The 26223-nt window shown below is 37.9% G+C and overlaps 1 protein-coding gene across 2 annotated transcripts in view; it reads right to left on the reverse strand.

Moving 5' to 3' along the window:
• LOC128869643 (voltage-dependent calcium channel type D subunit alpha-1-like) overlaps positions 1 to 26223 on the reverse strand; it is a 141844-nt gene that overhangs the window by 35786 nt on the left and 79835 nt on the right. For both annotated transcript variants that reach the window (XM_054112216.1, XM_054112215.1), the window contains one exon: positions 14758 to 14865. In XM_054112216.1, coding sequence (XP_053968191.1) covers positions 14758 to 14817 — 60 coding nt within the window. In that variant the 5' untranslated portion in view covers positions 14818 to 14865. The remainder of the gene's footprint in view (positions 1 to 14757; positions 14866 to 26223) is intronic.

Genomic DNA, 26223 nt, shown 5'->3' on the forward strand with positions numbered 1-26223 from the left:
AAAATTGTGTTCAGCGACGAAGCTCATTTTTGGATCAATGATTACGTAAATAAGCAGAATTGTCGGTTTTGAAGTGAAGATCAGCCAGAAGAATTGCAAGAGCTACCAATGTATCCAGAAAAGCTCACAGTTTGGTGCGGTTTATGGGCTGGAGGTATCATTGGACCGTACTTCTTCAAAGATGCTGCGAATCGTAACGTAACTGTGAATGGTGAGCGCTACCGTGAAATGATATCCAACGGTGCCACATGCCACACAGCACGCGTAGCAATGGACTTGTTGAGAGGCGAGTTCGGTGAACATTTCATTTCACGTCCGGGACCTGTCAATTGACCACCCAGATCGTGCGATATAACACCTTTAGATTATTTTTTGTGGGGCTATGTTAAAGCTCAAGTCTATTCAGACAAGCCTGCTTCAATTAATGCATTGGAAGACAACGTTAAAGCATTTATATGTAAGATCGCGGCCGAAACATTGGAAAGAGTATGCCAAAATTGGACTAAGCGGATGGACCATTTGAAGCGTAGTCGCGGTCAACATTTGCAAGAAATAATCTTCAAACATTAAATTATACGGACTATACTATAGACTTAAATAAAAATTGCATGCATTTTTTTGAATTTTGCGTGTGTTTTTTTGAAAAACTTTCCTATAGCTCTTAAAAAGTCACCCCTTAGAAATAAGATTTAAGGGAAGCAGCCCATGGGCCATCCCTGCTAGCAGGAATTTGAAAATAACCAACTGGCACGTATATAAACGGGAACATAAAGAAAAACTTCATAATTCCCAAAATATCACTATTGAAAGAAGAGAATCACTAAATGAACATCTACAAAACATTACGGATGTTTGTAGAACAGCGCCTAATAAAGCCTGCGCTATAATTAAGTATAAGGAGAAGAAAAAATCGCCCTGGTGGTCTGAAGACATGACAACATTAAGAAATTACAGCAGAAGACAGTTTAATACAGCGAAGGCGACACGAGAGTGTAAAGACTGGGACTGCTATTACAGTAAGCTAGGAATTGATAAAAAATAACTAAGAAAAATTCTTTAAAAAAATTACTTTTCCTCCGGATACCTCCAAAAACCGGATAAGAGTTGGACTATCTCAAGGGAAAAACTTTAAAGTTGCTAGTGGACACACACTTTCCCAGCAACGAATCACCTAATATATTAATTAAAGATCACACAGAAAAACATCATTGTGACATTGAAGATATAATCACTGAAGCTAGTATAACCTGGGCAGTGAACACCTTTAAACCCTCACCGGGTCCAGATGGATTATTCCCGGCCCAAATACAACATTCACTAAACTATATTATAGAGCGGTTAACAGTAACATATGTTCAAGGCTGCTCTGAAGCTCAGATGCGTTCCATCCTTATGGAAAGAAGTAGAAGTTGTTAAATTTATAAGACAGGAAAAAGCTCACGTATTATATAACACTCAAGGACTTTAGGCCAATTAGGCCTCCTCTTGTTTACTAAAAGCATTAGAAAAAATAATAGAATAGTATATTAAGCCCAACATCAATCCCAAAAAGCTTAGTATCTCACGACATTCGTACTATAAAGGAAAATCCACAGAAACAGCACTTAACTCACTTTTTACAGAAGTTTGTCAGGAATATCCAATTTCTTTTTTATTCTGTTTTAAAATTTATATATTATAAAACTTTTACAAACTTAAACTGAAACTTATAATTAATTAAAACGAGTATACGGGTGTCAGGAATATCCAATTTGTACATTCAACGAACTGACTACCGTTCTGCCTTAACGTCAACCAACGAATGCCTTCAATGCTCTCACAAGCAAACTGTCGGTGAAAAATTGAAAAGTCAATTTACGATAAGGAACATCCCACCGGATACCAATAATGAGGGCACTGGTTGAGTTCATCAAAAACATGCTTATGAGCATATTTGTGATCGCAACCCTAGGGGCCATGAAGATCAGGAAAAGAGTCAATCGAGGAAAACCTCAAGGCGGAGTGTGTCCTCTCTCCTCTGGGTGCTAACAATAAACTTCTTGCTAAAGAGCCTAGAGGAGAGGGGCAACACGTCGTAGCCTATGCGGATGATGTTGCAATGGTAGTAAGAGGGAAATTTCCGAATACACTTTGTGAAATCATGCAAGATTTACTAAACATGGTTGAAAACTGGTCCTGAACTGAACAGCTGCCAAGTTAGCTCTCCGATTAAGAGAAATTGATCTACTCGTGCAAAAAAAACTCGTACTCCTGGTACAAAAAATTTCTGTAAGACGAAGAATATCAACTTAAATAAATACTTCGTCACGGTATTTCCTTCCAGAAAGGAATGGGATAACGGGCTTGTTTTAAATAAAGTGATATAAAGATCTATACAGATGTCTCAAAGCTAGACAACAGAGAAGGTGGAGGGGTTTACTCCGACAAACTTGGAGTTAGTGAATCATTGCAGTGTATTTCAGGCGGAAGGCACTGCCATAAAAGAAGTACTTACGGTAATAAAAACGAGAGTATTATGCACAAATGAAGTCTTCATATACTCGGACAGTCAAGCAGCTATAAAAGCGCTAGAATATAAAACGCACTCGGCAAAAACAGTCATAGAATATTTTAAACTTCTAAATGACGTATCCAAATACTACAAAGTACACCTTATTTGGGCGCCAGGCCACAGGAATATAGCGGGGAACTGCAACAGATTAACTTACTCGAATCTGTGAAACTCTTGATATCCAAGTGGATAAGACGCTGATACCTACAGCCACTTGTAAACTACTTACACCGCGTTACACACATTCTGTCCTATTAACCAAATATACTTTTTCGGAAAGGGGATAAAAAATAAAAATACACGTGTATCGGCGATTTTCATGTACACGTTACAATTTTTTGTTTTTTGTATTTTATAACTTTAAACGAGCAATTCTTGTATGCATATCTGTATAGCCACACGATCTCAGGATTAGCTTAACGGATTTGAATGAAATTGGGCACACAGATAGTGTATCACATTTCTAGACTTTTAACTTAGGTGTTGGCACTGACAATGTTTCACAGGGTTGTCACCTGTTCGAAATTTAAAAAAAAAAATGGCATGAGATATGCCGATGTGGGTATCAAAAGAAAGGTATTTCACTCCGCATTACAATAGAGATATAAAACCCCGAATTTTTTTATTAATTTTATTATATTAAAATTAAAAATTGTTACACTAAAAATTTTAATGCTTTTAAAGAAACTTAGGCCTTTTATTTTTGCGTTTGTAAGCATTTGTGTCAGTATCGCGACAAATAGACCAACAGTATTCGCCAAGCATATGCGTAATGTCTTGTCCTTTAAAGCGCTTTTCAATAGCCGCAATGTCCTGATGGAACCTTTCGCCATGTTCATCGCTACAAGCTCCTAAATCACCAGGGAAACAATCTAAATGATTGTGAAAGAAATTGATGTTTAGCGGCATTAATATGCCCATTTCGCCATATGCCGAAATCATTTCTGCAACAATATTTTTATAATTGTCAGCTCGTTTGTTGCCAAGAAACTGCTCAATAACGGCAACTGTGCCTTTCCATGCACGTTGTTCGATAGCATTCAATTTTGATGAAAATTCATAACTGCAACTATTTTTTTTATCTACGGACCACTGAAAACACCTTAAACTATACACATCATTAAAAAAATAAAGTTACTAAAAGCCTTCGTAAAAAAAATACCTGCATGAATCTTTGCGCCGCTCAGTTTCGGAAAAATTTGGCGCAAACTTGCAATCGCCTCGCTCTCACGATCCAGTTTTTTAACAAAATTTGATACGACACCGAGCTTAATGTGTAGTGATGGCAAAATGATTTGAGATGGCTGCACTAATGGTAGATTTTCTATACTTTCTACGCCTACTTTGTAGCATGTTCGCGGCTTCCACTTAAATTCAGTGTAATGCTGATCTCTTTTGCGACCTTCCCATGTACACTAAAAGCACTGCTGGGTTGGAAGTCCACGCTAACACCCATGAGTAATTCGACCACTTTTAGATCGCAGCATATTTTCCAATTATGCTCTTGGTAGTTTATCAGCTGTAATATTAATTCCATGCCTTCGTATGTTTCTTTGAGGTTGGTGGAATATGCGATCGAGAGAGCTGGATGTTTGTTACCGATATGAAGCGGCACTACTTTAAGGCTGTTGACCGATGCATCGATGAAAAGTCGCCACTCCTCTGAAATATGAGGGTAACCAATTTTTTCAAACATCGAATCAATATCACAACAATAAGCCAGGTTTTTCCCCCGATCTTCGTGCAATTTAAAAAATTCGTTATATGGAATACTGCTATGTACGTCGATCACGAGCGGCTGTTATTTTAAAATCAGCCGCCACTATATTCCACTGCTTAAAGCGTGATGCAAAGAGTTCGGCTGTTCTCTTTGACACATTTCCTTCTCGTACAAGGTCATTGAAGTCGGCTTGCGTTACTAAATGCGGCACTGCAGTCCCAAGTTCACTGGGTGTTGGTACAAATTCCGATACTTCTGGTTCCCCGCATCTCGCATTCGATGCAAGAAATGTTGATAGCATTGTTGGTGCTACTGTTGGTTCTCCATCCCTTAATTCGGGAACATCATCAAAAATATCCATTGAAGCCGCTATACGTTCTTCTGGTGAGTACAGAACCGCTGGAATAACCGATTCTACATTAGCGTAGCGAATTTTGTTGCGGCGAAAGTATTGGTACCCTTTAGTTTGAGTAAAAGTTACGCAAAAGTAGCACAGTTCACTGCAGTGCTCCGTATGTGGCAGCCAAATTGTTGGTACAGAGTACTTTATTGTTGACCTTCCATCAGTAAACTTCCATAAATTTCTATAGCAATAGTCGCACACGACTTCCGGAGTATACCACAAGTAAGGAACATAAGCAGTCTTGAATATTTTCTGAAACGAATTAACCACTGTTTTCGTAATATTTTTTAAATTTTTACTTGGTGCGAATAAGCCGGTTGGTTGTGAATAAGCCACAAACGTAACAAAAGTTATTTCGAGTCGGGCACTGCATTTTTCGTAATATGAAATATACAGAAAGACGTTTTCGCGCAACAGAACTTAAAACAATTGTCAAAGTATACGTCTCCTAGTAGCGCAACTGTCAGATGATCGGAACTTCCGGAACTGTAACAAACACACAAACGGCACAGAGTGTGTTGTATGAAACAAAAGTTTTTTTAAAAATTTGGAGTTTTTAGAAAAAAAAAATTCAAGAAAATCTGAGAATTGAATTTTTTTTTTTTTTTCATTTTACATAACAAAAACATTTCCACGAGTCTGCCTGCAGAAATTCAGCTTGATTGGATCACGGAAAAAAGGTTAAAAAATGATCCATAGTTTTTCACAGAGGCGGACTACGAGCTCTATATTTTATACATAAAAAAAAGTTCTGACGTGTACATGTAAATCGTCGATACACTGGAATTTTTATTTTTTCTCCCCTTTCCGAAAAAGTATATTTGGTTCATAGGAGAGAAAAAAAAATTGTTTTTGTAACGCAGTGTTATAGAAAAGGAAACCATCAACAAGGTAAATACAAGTTGGCAAACCCTCACAACATGCGAACTAAGCAGACAGATATAGGGATGCAAACATCGTTATATAAAACATCGATGGTTCGATGTATCGATGTTTCTGTAAAAAACATCGATGTGATAAACATCGGGCACTAAAACATCGATGTATCGAAACATCGATGTTTTTTATACTCCTTAAAAGAAACCTACGTAATCTTTTCTTTTTTTTTTGTGGATTCATCTTACCCACCTAATTAAATGCGGTTTTTTACATACTGTAAGTACAAGTTATTTATTCAGAACTGAGTTTAAAAACAATAATTTTGATAGTCGTTTTCCTATCAAACGGTTTCGTTGCTGCGTGATTGTCGCTCCTGCCTTAGAAAAAAGTCGCTCACTGGGAACTGAAGTGGCCAAAATGGGTAAATATTTTGAAGCTTGTTTATATAGACAAGGAAATACACTTTTCATGTCGTCCCACATTGCAATTGCACATAGAACCTCCGTTCTAGCAATTGCAGAGACATTGGAATGTTTGGATTTTATATTTTGGTGCGCCAAATTTTTATGGTGTTTCCAAATATCAAAAGATTTTTCTTCTTTTTCGCAATCATCTGAAGAATCTGACGTAGTCGAGTTTTCTTTCCATCTCTTATGAAGTTGTTCAAATAAAAAACTGTTTTGCTTTTTGTCAAAGCATCCTTAAAGTGTAGCAATTTGAATCTCGGGTCTAATGCAGTCGCTGCAGAAATCTCCCTGGTAACAGTTTCAAAAAAAGAGGATAACTGAACAAACCTCTCCAACATGCAAAAACAAGAGTTCCATCTTGTTTTGACGTCCAGAATCATCTTTTTTGTTGTACCTTCAGACGTTCCAGCTTCCATCTGTTTCTTTCGCAAATCATCACTAGCATTAACGATCCTCTTGATAAACTTAAGAATGTCGCGCACCTTACTAATCAATGATGACACTTCCGTAGACTTGTCAATGGCTTGAGTGACAACCAAATTTATAGTATGTGCGAAACAAGGTATTATTTTATTGTCGCCGAATAAATTCCGATTCATTTTCATCATTGTACTGTCGTTATCTGTTATGCAAGCAGAAACTTTATCTGTGACCACGTTCCGCTCTATAAAAAGTCGCGACAACTTTTCTCCTAAATAAGCAGCTGTGTGACTTTCGCGAAGCTCAATAAGGTCTAAAGTTCCACTTAACAGATGCAAATTGTCTAAAAAATGAATTGTTACTCCCATGAACGACTCGTTTTTCATTTGCTCCGTCCATATATCATAAGTTAGACAATAAGTGTCACTTTTACGAATATATTCTTTAAAAGCACATGACAACGCTTCATATTTTTTATCCACGCGCAATTTAACTGTCTCCCTGCTGGGAACTTTATAGAGTGGAACCAGTTCTTTCATAAGTTGTAAAAATCCCTTTCCCTCCACCGCGTAAAATGGCTTATTGTCCATTATAATGAAATTGACAATTGCTTCAGTGATTTTTTTAGACCTAGTGCCGTCTTTAGTAGAAATGCTTTTAACTTGTTCGAAAAAGTCCTCCTTGGTTGGGAAAGGCATTTATTTGCCGTTTGATATTTTGTTTTATTTCCGGACATTGACGTGGTACTTGACGAAGACAGATATTCAGGTATGCTACGTTCTGATTCATTTATAATCTCATATACCTCACTAGAACCTGAAGATAAAGCAGTTGTTTTAGCAGTTGATGATGAATCCTTTGGCGTTGTAATTATTTCATAAATTTTTCGTTGTTTTGGTAGCGAATGTGGAATAACTTCTGCACAGCATTCGTCATTATCGTCCGATTGAGTTCGTGGTAAGGTCTGCTTATGCACGTTCTCGACATGGCATCGAAGGTTTGATGTATTACCCGATGTCCTTAAATTCTTATTGCAGAGTTTACAAGTGGCGGAACTGTCTGGATTTTTTTTAAAGAAGGTCCAGCCTTTACTTTTGAATTTAGAAGATTTCATTTCGGGATCTAAATATTATATTATGTAAGTAAAAAATTAACAAATTCACTAACATATGTTTATATCGCACTAGACTTACCATACATACAGATATATACACACAAACCCTCGTTCGCACTGGAATATAGTAAAGCAATCCATTTTATATGGCGAAATAGAAATTTTATTGGAGTTACGTGTTAAAGAACTGTATACTATGAAAACAATTTTGTTTGTACTTACTAACTTCAATTATACGTATTTCCAATCGCAGATTCCACCAGCAAATTCTCAGTAACAGAATAAAAAAACGTGATCAAAAAGGAAGTAGTAAATGACAGTGTGATAAACCTTTGCGTAAAAACAGGGTTGTAAAAGTTTGAAGTAAACTTTATATAACCCTGCATCTACACCTTCAAAACATGCTTTCACGTTTTCTTCACACAAAAACTCACCTACAAAAGCGAAAAGCACTTGACGAAAAAAGTTAATATCTCTTTAAAAAGTAAGTTTCCTAAAAACCAGTATAAAAATAAGCAAAAGTAAAAAACATCGATGTAAAAACATCGCTCAAACTAACATCGATGTATCGATGTTTTGACATTCTAAACATCGATGGTAAATATCGATGTATTTTAACAAAAACATCGATGTATCGTTTGCATCCCTAGACAGATATGGCTGGAATGGAACAGCGGTCGATCAAAGTGCTTGTTAAGATTTAACAGGGAAGTTATAAGATACATGATAGGGGTATTAGCTCATGGTTTAATAGGCAACTACACCAGAAGGTTAGGATTCTCATACTACGATTTCAAAAACATCGATGTATCGTTTGCATCCCTAGACAGATATGGCTGGAATGGAACAGCGGTCGATCAAAGTGCTTGTTAAGATTTAACAGGGAAGTTATAAGATACATGATAGGGGTATTAGCTCATGGTTTAATAGGCAACTACGCCAGAAGGTTAGGATTCTCATACTACGATTTCTGTAGAAGCTTTCTCAACACAGAAGAAGAGAAAACAGTGTGTCTCACAGTTTTATGTGTTAGCTATAAAGAGGCTCCGCACTCTTGGTACGGCATTTTCAACTGATGTAGCGGACATAGAGTATCTAAAACTAACGAAGCTTTGCTCGTTTATTAAACCGGATGGTTTAAATATGAACCCATAATCTAAGGATAAGTTCCAGAGGTATCGCAATGGATCTACGAAAGGTCTGAGGGTATCGTTTCGACAGCCACCCTACCTAGTGAATGTCTTGATCCAATATCGTATGCTAGTACCGCTTGTTATTCGCTTAGAATTCTACAGCTATAGGAGACTAAGTGATGACAAAAATACTAAAAAAATTTAGTTTAAAGAATGTAATTTTAGCGTTGTTAATACTGAAATTTCGATTTTGAATAGGGAATCACTGCTTGATGGAGTTAATCTCTCAACTTGCTATGATATTTTTAAAATGAAAATACATATGTGATATTTTTGTAAAATTGTACTAATGAAATTCTTTGGCGTACACTAAAATTAAAAAAGACTTCCAATTTGAGGAACTTTTTTTTTTAATTTTAAACTATCTAATGCCAACGTTCATAGGGATAAATATTTGCGCTTTGTTAAAAAATGTAAGTACTTAAATGAAGTCTACAGCATAATTATTTGGGGAGAGTTTAGGATTGGAAAAGGAAGCTCTGCTTCAGCATTCCCTTGGATGTGTTCTACAATGGAAACTAAATTTCCTCTACTAAGGAGGCTGTTGACTTTTTTGAGGACTTTTTCAGTTCAAATTTTTAACCTGCGTCAGAATCAATTAGGTATTATATAGGGAATAATACTTCCTCTTTTAATTTTGGTTCTCTCCAGTTAACTGTTGGTGATGTTTGGGATAGTATTCATGGCAAATCGATGTTGATGAATTATCATCTCCTGTCCTTCAGGATGGCGGTACAAGCCTTTTGGATAGCCTCTACGGACGCAGAACGTTTTCCTTTCATGGCCAAATGCAGTTTCCCGAATGGGTGGAAGTCACAGGTAGCCATATCAGGCGAATATGGTGAGTCATTGATGGGTAAAATGCGATTTCTAGTTCAGAAATTAGTCACAAGAGTGGATCGATGAGATGGTGCATTGTCATGCAATAAGCGACAGCTTCCTCCTTCGCGGTATTCAGAGCGAATTCGACAAACTTTTCAAAGCGCAAATATAGAAAATTGCATTCACGGTTTGGCCCGTTGGCACGAACTCCTTGTGGACGATTTCCTTGGAAAAACAAATGAGCATCGACTTGATTTTTGACTTTTCTGGTGTCTGGGTCCTTCCATTCGGCACTTTGACGCTTAGTTTCAGGTTCATGTTGGAAACACCACGTTTCATCATCAGTTACAATGTTGTAAAGGAAGTAATTTCTCGCGTCTTTAATGAAGTCTTTCGAATGTTGAATTCTGAGCAATTTTTAGTCCTCAGTTAACTTGTGCAGAATGAAACGTGCACAGACCTTTCGTAAGCCCACATGATCAGTTAAAATGCAATAAATCGTTGTTTTGGAGATATTCAACTCCGATTCCATTAATTTCAACTATGATTTCAGTTAATTTTTGAAAAATGTATGAAAAATTTGATGGAGTTTTCGGTGATTACTGATTTTGGGCGGCGTGTACGTTCATTGTCATTTATGTCCTCACAACCATCGTAACCATATAAGCCATTCATGAACTCTGGCACGAGATAGATAATCATTGCCATAAACTTTTTTCATAAATTCAAACGCTTCGGTGAACGTTTTACCGATTTTAAAACAAAATTTGATATTAGCTCTTTGTTCGAAACTTATTTTTGTTACGATGACACAAACATACTGACACTTTATACGCAATAACTTACGTTCCCCTGAACCGAATGTCACCAAGCTTTCGCTGGAAGTCAGCTAGGGGTGTAACTTCCAACGCACTAACTCATTAAAAGGATGCGGCCATCAAAAACATTTTCATGAAACCAGTCCAGCTTATTTTGGACTTCACCTTGTATATAAATCAATCAGTATGGTTTTATGGCTGGTAAGTCAACTGTCCCTAATCTGGCTGTTTTTTTTTAGTTTTTTGTACGTCGGCTTTCAATAATAGTCTTTAAATTAATGCTGTTTACTCGGATTTGCCCAATGCTTTCGATAAAGTCTGCCACTAAACTTTAATCTTAAAACTAAAAAGTTTTGGGTTTCACTCTATTTTCCTCAAATGGATAAGGTCGTACCTTTTCAATGGTGAAAGTGTAGTCGTTGTCGAAAATGTATCTTCAGATTATTTTATTGCCTCTTCCAGTGTCCCTCAACACAGCATTTTGGGTCCTTTGTTTTTTGAAATTTTGGTTAATGACATATTTGAATGTTTCCATTTCTCTGCGTTTCTTTCATATGCAGATGACTTAAAAATTTGTGAGCCTGTCTGATTCATACAATCTTCAATCAGACATAAACAACGTTGTGACATGGTCTGATAGGTTATACTTCAACTAAATATTAAGAAATGCTCTCATGTGTCATTTTCTAAGTGTAAACATTTAATCTCCACCTAATATTTTATAAAGATCTCGCGCCTAAATACTCTTAGTGAAATTTCTGGTTTAGGACTTTGACTCCTCTTTTCAGTTTCTTAGTCATTTCAGTGTTGTCATAGGCAAATCGTATTCTACACTAGCCTGTTTTGCATCCGATTTTACGAATCCATACACTATAAAGTCATTATTTACTTCACTCAGTCATCTTTATTTTCAGGATATATCATCAGTGCCACATTAGTAGACTTGAACGCATTCAAAATAAATTTCTTCGTTTTGCACTCAGATCTTTAAACTTCACTGACCCGTTTCCTTCATACAATACACGGTGGGTATTACTAAATTTGAACTTGTTCCAAAATAGAAGAAGTATGTTCTCACTCTGCTTTGTTTTCGTTATTATAAATAGGACAGTTGATTCATATTTACTCTTCGAACACATTCATTTTCACACACCTCGAAAAAGATTTCGGAGTAAAGATTTACCTATGCTTCCTAGAGCGGGTTAGAACTGTTTATGCCTCGAAAGCACCTTTGATTAGAACATCGAATGAGTTTAACCATATTTCAAGTTTTGGTTTTTGATTTATCACTATCTAAATATAAATTCAAATATCACTCAATTAATTTTTTAAATAGTTCCGAGATATGCTATATAATTATGTATTAGATCCATGTAGACTGGGAGAAACCTTGTGTTTCTAGATTTACTAAATGAATTAAAAAATTATTTTCAAAAATAATTTCTACACACATTTATTCTTAGGAATTGTTAAAGCGAAGATATGATAACCCCAATTCTCGCACCACTTCTAATTTATGTAGGGCTGATCTTTAAATCTACAGGTTCTTAACTTTTTAAATGAAATTATGTCTTAACTAACCGCTAACACAGCTTTTCATATAATAGGTTGGGCAAAATATTAAGTTAAGTTACTTAAATGAAATCTACCCTAATTGAGTTTTAACGCATACACTATTTTATTGAATGTGAGCTGCGAATTTTTATCGCACATCGAATTCAATCGTTAATGAGTCTTCAAGTACTGAACGTAACGGAGAGCAATTTACGAAACACCGAAAAAAAATTTTGTGTGATACATGGTTGCCAGAACAAACCCTAATAATATGCTATGAAAGCCATTTTAAGTATAAAAAAAATTTTTTAATCCTCAAAAGAAGACAAAGGAGGATATTGTCACTGTCATTTGAAATTTCGCCTCACTTGTCCTTTGAATATCGAAACCAGCTTGATATTAATTCAAAAAGACGTATTAATAAAGAACAGGTTGAAACCATATGCTATCGCTAAATATCATTCTTAATATAAATATGTGCATATGTATGTAGTTATTTTAAAATGCTAATTTTGTATTCCAATAAGAAATACAAAATATTCCTAATAAGTGCCGAATATGACTTACACTTATATCTCTTTTTACATCTAAAGGAAATTAATCACTCAAGAATTTATTGTTTTATCACTGGATTTTAAACAATTTAATGTAAATTTTTTTTGTGTGATCAATTTAAAACTTGTCATGCTAATATTTAATCATCGGCCATGCACAGGGCGAATCTACATATAGCATGTACTTACGAGGTGTGTTCAAAAAACAAGGCGAATTTTTAACTTTCGCGGGCTACGTACATTGGACTTTCTATTATTTTTTTTTATGTAAGTAGATACACTCGTCTTGAAAATATGTGCACGGTCTTAGCAATATAGCATGTTTAGTTTGTTTGCGAGAGGCATAAATAATTACACAGGCCGACAAAATTTAACCAACATTCAGACCCAGAAACCAGACTATAAATTTCCGACGGTTTATGATGCGCTGAATCCATCAGGGGTTAGGGGATACGGGAGTTGATGGGTTAACAGTTAAGTTGGTTAGCCCACTTGTATTGTGAGATATCTAGATAAATAAGACTTATTTAAAAAAAAAATGCGAGTAAACGCTGTCCCCAGGGTTAAGTGGGTTAGCCTGCTTGCGGTATGATAGGGGTGGTTTCTAGGGGTTAGGGCTGTGTGTGACTCGGTACCCAAAGGTTAGATAGTGTAGGGGTGTGGTGAGTCAGCACACTTATGGTGTGAGACAAAATTTTAAGAAAAATAAGACGCAATTCAAGAAAATTAGTAATCGACTATATCATGTCTATGTTATCTCAATCGATTTTCAGGTGTAGGAAAATTTAGAAACATGAAAATTTCAAAATGCGATATAAGAAGGCTTGTATTTAAAGATGCCATCTTTTAATTTTGGTGAAAGAAAACATCTGCAAGGCTACATAACCTCAAATATGGGCAAAAACGGTGTTTTTTGCACTTTTAGGTTAGGATGTCTTGAAAACCAGAGCTGATAGAGCAATTCTGAGGCCAGATTCAGCGCATCATAAACCTTCGGAAATATATAGTCCGGTTTCTGGGTCTGAGATGCTGTCGGCCTGTGTTATCAAAGTAATTATTTTTATTTCGATAGCAGAAAATCGCCGTACGCGAAAAACACTTGTCTTATTTATGCCTCTCACAAACAACAATTTTGTGTAAAAAATGGAATTAAGTGCTCAAAAAGACTTGAAATGTTGACAGTGGCATACGGTAAGAGTACTCTGAGTCAAAGAAATGTTGCTAAAACCGTGAACATATCTTCGAGACGAGTTGAGACGAATGTACGTAGCCCGCAAAATTTGAAAATTCACTTTACTTTTTTAACACTCCTCGAATATTTTGTAGATTCGCTTGCTAGGTTGTAAACCCACAAATTCCTAAATTAAATAAAAGTAGAGGTGTCCTGCTAGTCGTTGGATATACATATGTATGTACATATATAAGTATACAACTATACATACGAACATATGTTATTACACATGTTTTCATTTTTGGAATAACTGACTGAGAGGCTGCGCTAAGATTTAATATAAATAAATACATTCTTCTCACCACTTTTGAGTATGTAATTTCTAAGGTATTAGGATAAGAAAGCTTATTAACTAAACCAGCATATAGAAAGCTCAGAAAAAAGTTTCTTATATCTTTATAATGGCAGGTACATTCCTATTCGGTATTTATGTAGTTTGGAAAATACTCAATTCATAAGTAAAATTTGGAGAAATAACTAAAGCTAAAAATTTCAAGTAGCTGTAACCAAAACTTAAGCTTATTTTAAATACGTGTACTTTCAAAAAATACGGCTCTCCTTTGAGCTCTCAGGTTACGTATTTAATTGTAATTTGTAATTTGTATATTCTCTCCTGTGACTTCAAATAAATTGTGATACGTCGAACTTCGTAAATCCTAACCCATTTAGTTTAAATGACGTAGTTTAAATGGCGATTCGAGTTTTATTTTATGAACAATGTGTTATGTAGACTTTTATATTATTTTGTAAACGTAATATTTGACGTTGCTTTGAAAGAAAACGCAGTAATACATATATATGGGGTTTTGACCCCATAAACATAACATTTTTGGTCAAAGTAATTTTCTGTTTTTCTATTTTCCATTTTTTCTATTCAAAATTACTATTTTTGACATTCTGACTCTTTAGCAAAACGCATACATAAATGTATGTAATAACCATGTATGCATATTTATATACAATAGCAGAATCGTACTCATACCTAGCATATATAGTTCTTTTTCTCACAAATTTGTATCTCAAAAATTTACCTTGAAAAGCTGTACTCCAATGACGGCAAACATAAATTGTAGCAAATAGGTAACTAGCATGATATTACCGATTGTTTTTATTGCAACTACAACACATTTCACAACATACTGGTTTATACGAGTGTAAATTCACATTTATCAAAATATATGCAATGTATTATTTATTAAAACAATATAGCATGTTGAAATAAACAAAAAATTATTTAAGTATAGGTCAATGCATCGTCAATGTATGATGATCGGAGCGATGAAACAGTGTTGGTAATAACAAATTGATGAAAAGCCATAAATGAATGAATGAATGTAAAATAGACAGAAACGCGGCGGGAGGAAGAAGAGCGAAGGTCAGTAACGTGGAAAAAATATTTGTATGTAGCCATATTCCGAATCAGCAAAACAATTTAATTTCAGTGTCATGTGTAATCATAAATGTTCGTTATTGTTTTCAGAGAAATATGTATTTATTTCCCCGTTGTTGTTGGTTTCATGGTTTATATTAAACATTATTTTAATTGGCAAGTGCATGTAAGTATATGGAAAGAAACGAAAAAAGAAAAGAAAAGAGGACGTTATAATTATGGAGAGGCATCATTTATATTCATATCATATTAACATAACATAAAACTATATCTATATTTATGGTAGGGTATCATTTACATATTCTCTATTGAATAAAATTCTACTTAAACTATTATTTATATCGTAAAAAGGCAACAATACTCCTCTAGCTTACTATAAAGTACAATACACTAATACATACATATATATTGTATATATTTGAAGAATAATGATATGAGTACTACATATGCAGGGTTTTCGATAATGATAATAAAAACAATTTAAATAATATAGCTCGGTTTTAATCGTCCGAGACAGATGATTTACGTTTTAATAAAAATAAAATAAAAAAATAATTTGTGCGTACACTTCTGTTATGTGTTCGGCCGAACTCCTCCTCCCCTTTGAGGCGTGCGTCTTAATGTTGTTCCAAAAATTGAGGAACCTACAGATTTAAGTCGACTCCGTACGGTAAATGGTTTTTTATGAGGAACTTTTTCATGGCAGGAATACACTCGGAGGCGGGCCATTGCCTGACGAGGAGCAAAAACTTGTTTATCATTTTTGCTATTTCACCTAAGTACTCCCGAATGGAAGTCACGCACCAATTCCATTCGTCTACGACGGTCCTTTATATAATATAGTATATGTTATTGTATTATATTATAAAATATTTTAGTGGGCATAGTCGAATCTAAAACACAATTCCTCAGTAAGTTAATTTGACCGACACCAAAAAAGAAATGTATACCGGAACAAAGCGATATAAAGTTTTCATTTCCGAGTGCCCGGCTTATGAAAAAAGTAGGGTTCATTATCACGCTGCCATCCATTGACATGATAATAAGCTGTATGCTATTTGCCTGGATATATGTAAATATGTAGAATCGGGTATTTACCGAAACTTCACCGATTACTTTGTGCAAGTATTTCTCACAATCTCGAAACTGAGCCATTTTATATTATATTATTCATTTATATATTACATATGTATGTCAACTTAACGAAAATATTACCATACGTACTTCGAATGGGAGTAGAAGTTCAACACTTCCACAAATTATTTGCCCATTTGTGTTGTGTATGATGAACTACATATGTATAATATATTGCGTGTTTGATAAACTATATTGCGTTAAAAAGTATGCCACGTCCCACAATTTGAGAGAGTGGTTAGATAATCAGAAACCAGCTGAAGAAAGATGGGTGGAGGTTTTTTGCTGTTTACATAGCAAAAGTGGTTGAATTCAGTCAAATGCTCCAACAGAAAGAGATTCTTCAGTTCTCAATAATGTTTGGACACATGGAAAAATAGATGATGATAGATACACTTAAATGAATTTTAATAACAAAATATAATTTTGATCTCTTTTGCTTAAAAGAAATTCATAATTTGATAGAACAAATCCAAACCCAAAACTATCAAAATAAATAGAACTGCTCTCTTGAAAAATTCATTCTTCTCCTTCTTTATAGGGATAATAACCACCTTAATGATTTTGGCCGAATTTAACAAAGCGCCAGTCCTTTTTACGTGCTAACCAATATCAATTGGGCATGCTAAAGTGAAGGCAGTTCTTTCTCCATTTGGTCCTTTTAATGCAGTGGAGACCTTCTTCTTCCTATGCTACCAGCCACGGTCATTGTATTAATTACTTAAGGGCTTTTGTATCCATTCAAACGACATGACCTGGTCAGCGGAGCCACTGAATCTGAACTTATCTAACAAATTCTCCGTTGGATTTAAGAACACACGTTTTTTTCGTTTTTGATGCTGGTTCCCAAATAGTCGAAGCACTTTCGTCCGCCTCTGTAAAAACTTTATTTGGGGCTTCACGACCTTTGTTAACCACCCTGTCTTTATGGAGAATGCTTTGTATTATACACTGATTTGTAAATCGCAATATTGGCGCCAATAATGGTAAAAATTCACATACGAAAAAGCTGTGAAGTCGTTTCACGCTGTATTTGGTTTTTGTTGAAAATAAAAAGTTTGCATTTATTTGTTGATGTTTATAACTTAAATATACAATGTAACTTAAATAAAACATATCACACATGTTCTTTGAAATAAATTAACATACAAAACAAGCTGTGAGCCACTGTATTGTGATGAATCATGAACATTCGTGAAACGTTTAGTGAAACAAATGATGAACTGAAACAAAACATGAAAGTCTGACGATATGAAAGAAGTTGCCAGCAAATACATGTTCTCCAGCAATAACGTAATGTACAAAGTGATGAACAGTGATTAAGTATTCAAATTAAAAAAAGCAAGGAGGTTGTGTTCTCATTAGTTTATGAATTTTTTTCTGTACTCCAGTAATCGAACTCAGAGGAAATTTACAGAATGAGATTGTTGAATAAAGTTTCATAAAACAAGATAATAAATATAGCAAAGTTGAGTGAACTTAAGATTACGAAACTTAGGAAGGAAATGGACAAGCGCGGCTTATCTAGCAAAGCTGCAAGCACGACACCGCGAAGTTATGGAGGCAGAGGGCATCAGTGAAGTCAAATAGTATGTATTCCAACTGAAACCTGAGAAATTATTGACTGAATTCGAAGAGAGGACTCTAAGATTATCACCAGGTATTGACTTGGATGTGATAAAGACTGCAATATTGCAAATGTCAATGAGCAATGGAGCAATATTTCTCGTTCTCTACGTACCGCCGCCGAAGAAGAAACCGGATTCCGGCGAGCCCGAAAAAACAATTGGTACGACGAGGAATGTCATGCTGCCGCAGAAAGAAAGGATGCCGCCTATAGAGCCACGCTGCGATCGGGCGCACCGCGAGCCATGTGGGATCGCTACAGAGAGCTGAAAAAGGAAGATGCTGGCCAATAGGAACAACGCCCGAAAATTCTACCAGAAAGTTCGGCGGCTTACAGAAGGTTTTAAGACCGGGACGTTTTCCTGTAAGAACAAAGACGGCGAACTGGTGTCTGATGTACAGAGCAATCTTAAATTATGGAGGGAACACTTCTCGGACCTGTTAAACAGTGACAGCTGCGCCTGTTACCGAGAAAGTGAAGATCCCGATACCCCAATCGTTGACGACGGAATTGTCATTCCGCTACCCGATCATGACGAGGTGAAAATAGCGATAACGCGGCTAAAGAACAACAAAGCCGCGGGCGCCGACGGACTGCCGGCTGAGCTATTCAGACATGGCGGCGAGGAGCTGGTAAGGTGCATGCATCAGCTCCTATGCAAAATATGGTCGGATGAAAGCATGCCTGGCGATTGGAATTTAAGTGTGCTCTGCCCAATCCATAAGAAGGGCGATCCTGCAATTTGTGCCAATTACCGCGGGATTAGTCTTCTAAATATCGCTTATAAGGTTCTAGCGAGCGTATTGTGTGAAAGTCTGAAGCCCACCGTCAACCACCTGATTGGACCTTATCAGTGTGGCTTCAGACCTGGAAAGTCTACCATCGACCAAATATTCACAATACGCCAAATCTTGGAAAAGACCCATGAAAGGAGAATCGACACACACCATCTTTTCGTCGACTTCAAAGCTGCATTCGACAGTACGGAAAGGAGTTACCTGTATGCCGCGATGTCTGAATTTGGTATCCCCGCAAAACTAATGTTGGAGAGCATCGTACGAGCCGCAGAACTTAATCGCTCAGGCACAATATTTTATAAGAGCGTACAATTGCTGGCGTATGCCGATGATATTGACATCATCGGCCTTAACAACCGCGCTGTTAGTTCTGCCTTCTCCAAACTGGATAAAGAAGCAAAGCCAATGGGTCTGGTGGTGAACGAGGACAAAACGAAGTACCTCCTGTCTTCAAACAACCAGTCGGCGCACTCGCGTATCGGCACCCACGTCACTGTAGACAGTTTTAATTTCGAGGTTGTAAAAGACTTCGTCTATTTAGGAACCAGCATTAACACCGGTAACAATGTCAGCCTTGAAATCCAACGTAGAATCCCTCTTGCCAACAAGTGCTACTTTGGACTAAGTAGGCAACTGAGCAGTAAAGTCCTCTCTCGACGAACAAAACTAACACTCTACAAGACTCTCATCATGCCCGTCCTAACGTATGGCGCAGAAGCTTGGACGATGACAACATCCGATGAAGCGACGCTTGGAGTGTTCGAGAGAAAGATTCTGCGTAAGATTTTTGGACCTTTGCACGTTGGCAACGGCGAATATCGCAGACGATGGAACGATGAGCTGTATGAGCTTTACGACGACATAGACATAGCGCAGCGAATAAAGATCCAGCGGCTACGTTGGCTGGGTCATGTCGTCCAAATGGATACAAACGCTCCGGCTCTGAAAGTATTCGATGCGGTACCAGCTGGTGGCAGTAGAGGAAGAGGAAGGCCTCATCTGCGTTGGAAAGATCAGGTGGAGAAGGACTTGGCTTCACTTGGTGTGTCCAACTGGCGCCGGTTAGCACGAGAAAGAAACGACTTGCGCGCTTTGTTAAACTCGGCCAAAATCGCGTAAGCGGTTATAGCGCCAATTAAGAAGAAGAAGAATGCAGATATCACAAATATCAACAGAGTTGTCGTCGCAAATATATGTATGTACAGTTGGAAACACAGTATATCACCGTTAGAAAACACATATTACGTCGGAACTGAAAACGATTGTGGCTGGTGGAAGTACGCTTCTATGAACTACAATGGAATCGGTTGAATATTTTAACCATTGGTTTCAAAGTAAAAGCTCAAATCACTGGGGCACTGCAGATAAGGTCCCTGCATTAGTTGTCTCACTTAAGGATTCCGTCGTCGAAGTACTCCAGACAGTTCTAGAAACTGACCGGGTTAACTATGTCACTCTAAAGGTAGCGATAGAGAGACGTTACAGCGGTGACCACAGGCTACAACTGTTCTAGATGAAACTGACAAATCGCTGTCTGAAGAAAATGAGACATTGCAGGTATATGCAACAGAGATCGAGGGCATTTGGCATTTGCAAATGAAACAGTAGGCTTCGTTGAAAAGATGAAGTACCAGGCATTCATAAGAAGTACCCGAGATTCGGACACGAAGTGGGCAGCATACTCAGCACGGAAGGTCAGTGTTCTTTCCACTGGCACAGGAAAGAGCAGCTATACTAAGCAAACCAGTACACAAACTCCATCAGGTTGAAGGACCATCACTTAGCCAATCGAGGAAGAACTTAGGTGGAAGGGAACGAATAACGCTGAACAGAGACCGTCTCGACCATCCAAAGTTGAGTGGAAGTGCTATAAGAAGTGAACTGAATGATGTTAATTAGGAAATGATCAAAAGACGCTGACTCCGGCAACAAATATATACTTTTCGTTATGAAATATGGATCAAGCCATGGAGTTTTGAAAAAAAAATATCTTGTCGTATATAAAGGCCGCCTTTTCGCACTTTTGCGTCGTAAAGATTTCTGTATAAAAAGTGTATATGTTTGGCGTTAAAGTCGCCACCCATTATAAATCTATTCCTGTGACTGTTTATTAATTCAACAAATTGGGCACATTTGATTGTATGTCGTGGTAATTCATATTTTACTATCGGCGTTTTTCGCAACAGTAGTTGCCTAGAGTTCGTCCGTGCAAGTTTTTATAGTGATAAACCTTATAATTTTTAAATTTTATTGATGACTCCTTTGTAAACGGTGTCTCTGCTTTTAAGCATACGTCAACTTTTTGTGAATCTAAAATAAATTCCAGTTCTTCTTGATGCTTTAAAAGACCGTTCGCGTTCCATAGCATTACTTTCAAAAAATTTAGTAATATGACTTCTTCTGTAGGTATTTTTCGACGTTGTGCAGTCTTTTTCCGAGTATCAGATTAAATTCATGTGGTTTTTTAGTTTCTCTAGGATCAGCTTGAAAACGTTTTCTTCTCCTGTTTTGTGAGACTTTAAAATTTTTGCAAATGTAAGTACCTTAGGCGCCGTATCTGATGATAATGGTGTTTGCTGTTTATTTTCAATTACATGTAGCGCATGCTTAGTATTGGTTTTAGCTCCTTCTGTGGTTGGAGCTCCGATATTATCTTTATGTTTGCAGCGTTTTTTTTTTGTAGCTCTTTTGATACAATGCAACCTCTGTTACTAGCTGGGTGGGCTTCTTAACAGTGCAACATTTCGGTTGTTGTTCCTCCGGTTTTGTGTAAAGAGAAGTTTTGTGCTTTTCCGTGCACATCACACATCTTGGCTGCTTTTCGCAGTAGTTCTGGGTATGTCCAAAGGATTGCCCAGACTTATACTGAGGTATAAATGTTGATTGTGTAACTGATTCAATGTTGACTATTGAGTGAAGTATGGTTTCTATATTGCATATTGTATTTTATTTACGCCATCCGAAGTTTGGTTCCATATGTAGAAGTCCACGCAAGTGGGGAAAGTTACTGATCGCCATTCACTTGCGAGTGGCCAGTACGATATCTGCATATGGTTCAAGCAGCTCACAACGTCCACGATTAGCCCACGTATCCTCTCGGTAGCTTCCAAGCACCCACACGGGACTGAGATAACATGAGATGGCGGATCATTCCAGGATAGCTGGTTGTGCGCTGGGTTTGGGACCCGCCACTTAAAAATCCTCCCCAACGAAACGATAAAGTCTCGGATGAGACCTCTCTATACTGATGACGACCGCTGAAGGAATACGATTTGAGGGCATACACCTGGAATGTCCGGTCCCTTGATGGGGAGCCTCTGCCCGGCTGGTTGATGTTCTCGTGAGAGTAAGGGCTAACATCACTGCCATTCAAGAGATGCGATGAACGGGACAAGGCAAGAAAAGCGTAGGACCTTGTGACGTCTACTACAGCTGCCATGTAAAGGAGCCCAAATTTGGTGTTAGATTTGTTGTGAGAGAGAGACTTCGTCGCCAGGTACTGTCGTTCACTACGGTGGACGAATGCCTCGCAATAATCCGCATCAAAGCCCGTTTGTTTAATATCTCGCTAATTTTCCCCCACGCCCCGACGGAAGAGAAGGACGATATAACCAAAGATTCCTTCTATGAGCCCTTGGAACGTTCTTATGAGCGCTGCCCCCACCACGACATAAAAATCGTGCTATCCGACTTCAACGCCAGGGTGGGCAAGGAGGGAATTTTCGGTCCCACAAATTCAGCCTACGCAATGAAACATCCGGTAACGGACAGGGGCGGATTGACTACGTCGGGGTTAAAAACATGGTAGTCTCCAGATTTCTGCATAAGATCATTCACCAAGCCTCCTGGCTGTCTCCTGATCGAAAAACACGAAACCAGATCGATCATTTTGTGATAGATGGAAGACCCGCTTCTAGTCTATTAGATGTACGTACGATCCGAGGACCCTACATCGACACGGTTCACTACATTGTTGCAGCCAAACTGCGCACACGCCTCTGTGCAGCAAATAACGTACATCTACCTATGCAAAGAATGTTCGACATCGAAAAGCTGCAATCACAACAGGCAGCCAGAAGATTCGCCATTCGACTCTCAGAGAGTACTTCCTAACAATCCGGCATGCCCGAGTAATAGAGCAACATTTCTCATTTGTGACGTACTTACGGCCAATAAAAAATCGGATTTCGGCGAACCCGAAAAAACAATTGGTACGACGAGGAATGTCATGCTGTCGCAGAAAGAAACGATGCTGCCTATAGAGGTAAGAAAGGAAGACAGACGTATTATTTCGGAGACGAAACAAATAGCCGAAATACATGAGTGCGCAGAGCTTGACAGGCCAGCCTATAGGCCTATAGCCCGAAAATTCGACTACAAAGTTCGGCGCCTTACAGAAGGTTTCAAGACCGGGTCGTTTTCCTGTAAGAACAAAGACGGCGATCTAGCGACTCACATTCAGAACATGCTTAAATTGTGGAGGGAACATTTCTCGAACTTGTTAAACTGTGATAGCTGCGCATGTCACAGGGAATGTGAAGATCCCGATACCCCAAACGTTGCCAACGGAATTGTCGTTCCGCTACCCGACCATGACGAGTTGAGAATAGCGATAACGCGGTTAAAGAACAACAAAGCCGCGGGCGCCGACGGACTGCCGGCCGAGCTATTCAAACATCGCGGCGAGGAGCTGGTAAGGTGCATGCATCAGTTTCTATGCAAAATACTGTCGGATGAAAGAATGCCTGCCGATTGGAATTTAAGTATGCTCTGCGCAATCCATAAGAAGGGCGATCCTGCAATCTGTGCCAATTACCGTGAGATTAGTCTTCTAAATATTGCCTATAAGGTTCTAGCGAGCATATTGTGTGAAAGACTGAAGCCCACCGTCAACCAACTGATTGGACCTTATAAGTGTGGCTTTAGATCTGGAAAGTCTACCATCGACCAAATATTCACAATACGCCAAATTTTTTCAGAAGGACCCATGAAAGGAGAATCGACTGATTGAGCAGCGCCGTCAGAATCGGGTAGGACCTCTCCGAGCCGCTTGATACCAAACGAGGCTTCAGACAGAGTGACTCGCTGTCGTGGGATTTCTTTAACCTGATGTTGGAGAGGATCGTTAGAGCCGATAAACTTAATGCTTAGGCAGAATTTTTTAAAGGAGCGTACAATTGTTGGCGTATGCCAGTGATATTGACATCATTGGTCTTAACAACAGCGCTGTTAGTTCTGCCTTCTTATAACTTGATAAAGAGGCAAAGCGAATGGGTCTGGTGGTGAACGAGGACAAAGCAAAGTACCTCCGGTATTCAGTCAAACAGAAGGTGCACTCGCGTATCACCCACGTCACTGTTGACAGTTATAATTTCAAGGGTGTAAAAGACTTCGTATATTTAGGAACCAGCATTAACACCTATCATAATGTCAGCCTGAAAACCCAACGTAGAATCTCTCTTACCAACAAGTGCTAATACTTTATAATACTAATAATTACTTTGGACTAAGTAGGCAAATGAGTAGTAAAGTCCTCTCATCATGCCCGTCCCCACGCAGAAACGTGGGCGATGACAACATCCGATGGAGCGACGCTTGGAGTGTTTGAGAAAAAGATCCTGCGTAAGATTTTTGGACCTTTGCACGTTGGTAACGGCGAATATCGCAGGCGATGGAACGATGAGCTGCTGAACCTTACGACGACATAGACATAGCGCAGCGTATAAAGATCCTGTAGCTACGTTGGCTGGGTCATGTCGTCCGCATGGATACAAACGCTCCGGCTCTGAAAGTATTCGATATGGTACCAGCTGGTGGTAGCAGAAGAAGAGGAAGACCTCCTTCGCGTTAGAAAGATCAGGTGGAGAAGGAATTGACTTCACTTGGTGTGTCCAACTGGCGCCGGTTAGGACGAGAAAGAAACGACTTGCGCGCTTTGTTATACTCGGCCACAATCGCGTAAGCGGTTATTGTGCCAATTAAGTAGAAGAAGAAGTTTCAATCGTAAGAACGAACATATCAAGCGGTTGCTTAGTTTCCCATTTTAATTTATTTACCGCGTTGGTTGTTTTTAATCCGTGTTTTTTCAAGTCAGAAATTATTGTATTACATTTGTATTTTGTATTTCTTATATATTTTTCTCAGTGTTGGATTTTAATTGGCAATTTTTTTATTTAAGTTGTACTATTTCTTTATTAAGATAGGCTCATAATTTTTCCATATTTTTTCATTTTTCTGATAATTGATAAATTATTTTTTCATGATTATTTTTAAATTATTGATTATTTTTAGTTGAAATTAGCTTTGGTTGTTTTGGTTGATCAATTCCAATAATAACGCAGAATTTAGTTTAAGTAGCTGCACATTTTTCAGTAGCAAGGTTTGGTTCGGTCTGGCAGCACCTGACCCAGTATTTGCGTGACAGAGTCAGCTGGTAGCGATCGTGTGAATTTTCAATTAGTCTATTTACTTACAAAATGGTTTTCTTAGAAGCAAAATAGGAGGTTGGGAAAGTCCACCATCGACCAGTTACTCTGGAGGTGAACGAAGACAAAACGAAATACCTTCTGTCATCAAAGAAACAGTCGGCGCACTCGCATATCGGCACCAACGGCACTGTTGAGAGTTATGGTTTCGAGGTTGTAAAAGACTTTGGTTATTTAAGAACCACCGATAATAATGTCACGCTAGAAATCCAACATTGAGTCTCTCTTGCGAACAAGTGCTACTTTGTACTAAGTAGGCGATTGAACAATCGACGAACAAAACTAACACTCTACAAGAATCTCCGTCCTAACGTATGGCGTAAAAGCGTGGACCATGACAATATCCGATGAGGCGTAACTTGGAGTGTTTGAGAGAAAAATAATACTCAAGATTTTTTGGCCTTTTCACGTTGGCGACGGCGAATATCGCATGCGATGGAACGATGAGTTGTATAAGCTTTACGACGACATAGACATAGCGCAGCGAATAATTGTCCAGTGGTATCAGAGGGAGAGGAGGGCCTCCTCTGCGTTGGAAAAATCAGGTGGAGAAGAACTTGGCTTCACTTGGGGTGCCCAACTGGCACCGGTTAGCACGAGACAGGAACGACTGCCGCGCTTTGTTAAATTTTGCCAAAATCGCATAAAAGGTTACCGCTCCAATTAAAAAGATAAAGAAACAAGACGGTGAGGCACATTAGTCACAATTCAAGAAGTGTATCTCCAGAATAAGTTTTGACTTGAAAGTTTCTCGTTAATTAGAGAACATATCTATATGTTTACAAAATGGTTAAACTGCCTTATACCACTTGTAAGTGGTTCATTACGACTAAAATTGTTTTTTTAGTTAGGTAAATGGATCATATATACATACATATATATAAATTATCAGCTAAAGTACGAATTGGCTTTTGATGCGATTCGTGACAATGCCCCTCATAAACATTACCGATGAAGTATGTATTCTCATTTCTAATGTTGGCAATGCTAACAAAAGGCATCTAATTTATATACAGGCAAACTACAAGGCCGCTGGCCGCAGCAGGCAATGGCAAAACTCCGAG

Source organism: Anastrepha ludens, chromosome X (genome assembly GCF_028408465.1).
Source record: "Anastrepha ludens isolate Willacy chromosome X, idAnaLude1.1, whole genome shotgun sequence".
Taxonomy (NCBI): Eukaryota; Metazoa; Arthropoda; class Insecta; order Diptera; family Tephritidae; genus Anastrepha; species Anastrepha ludens.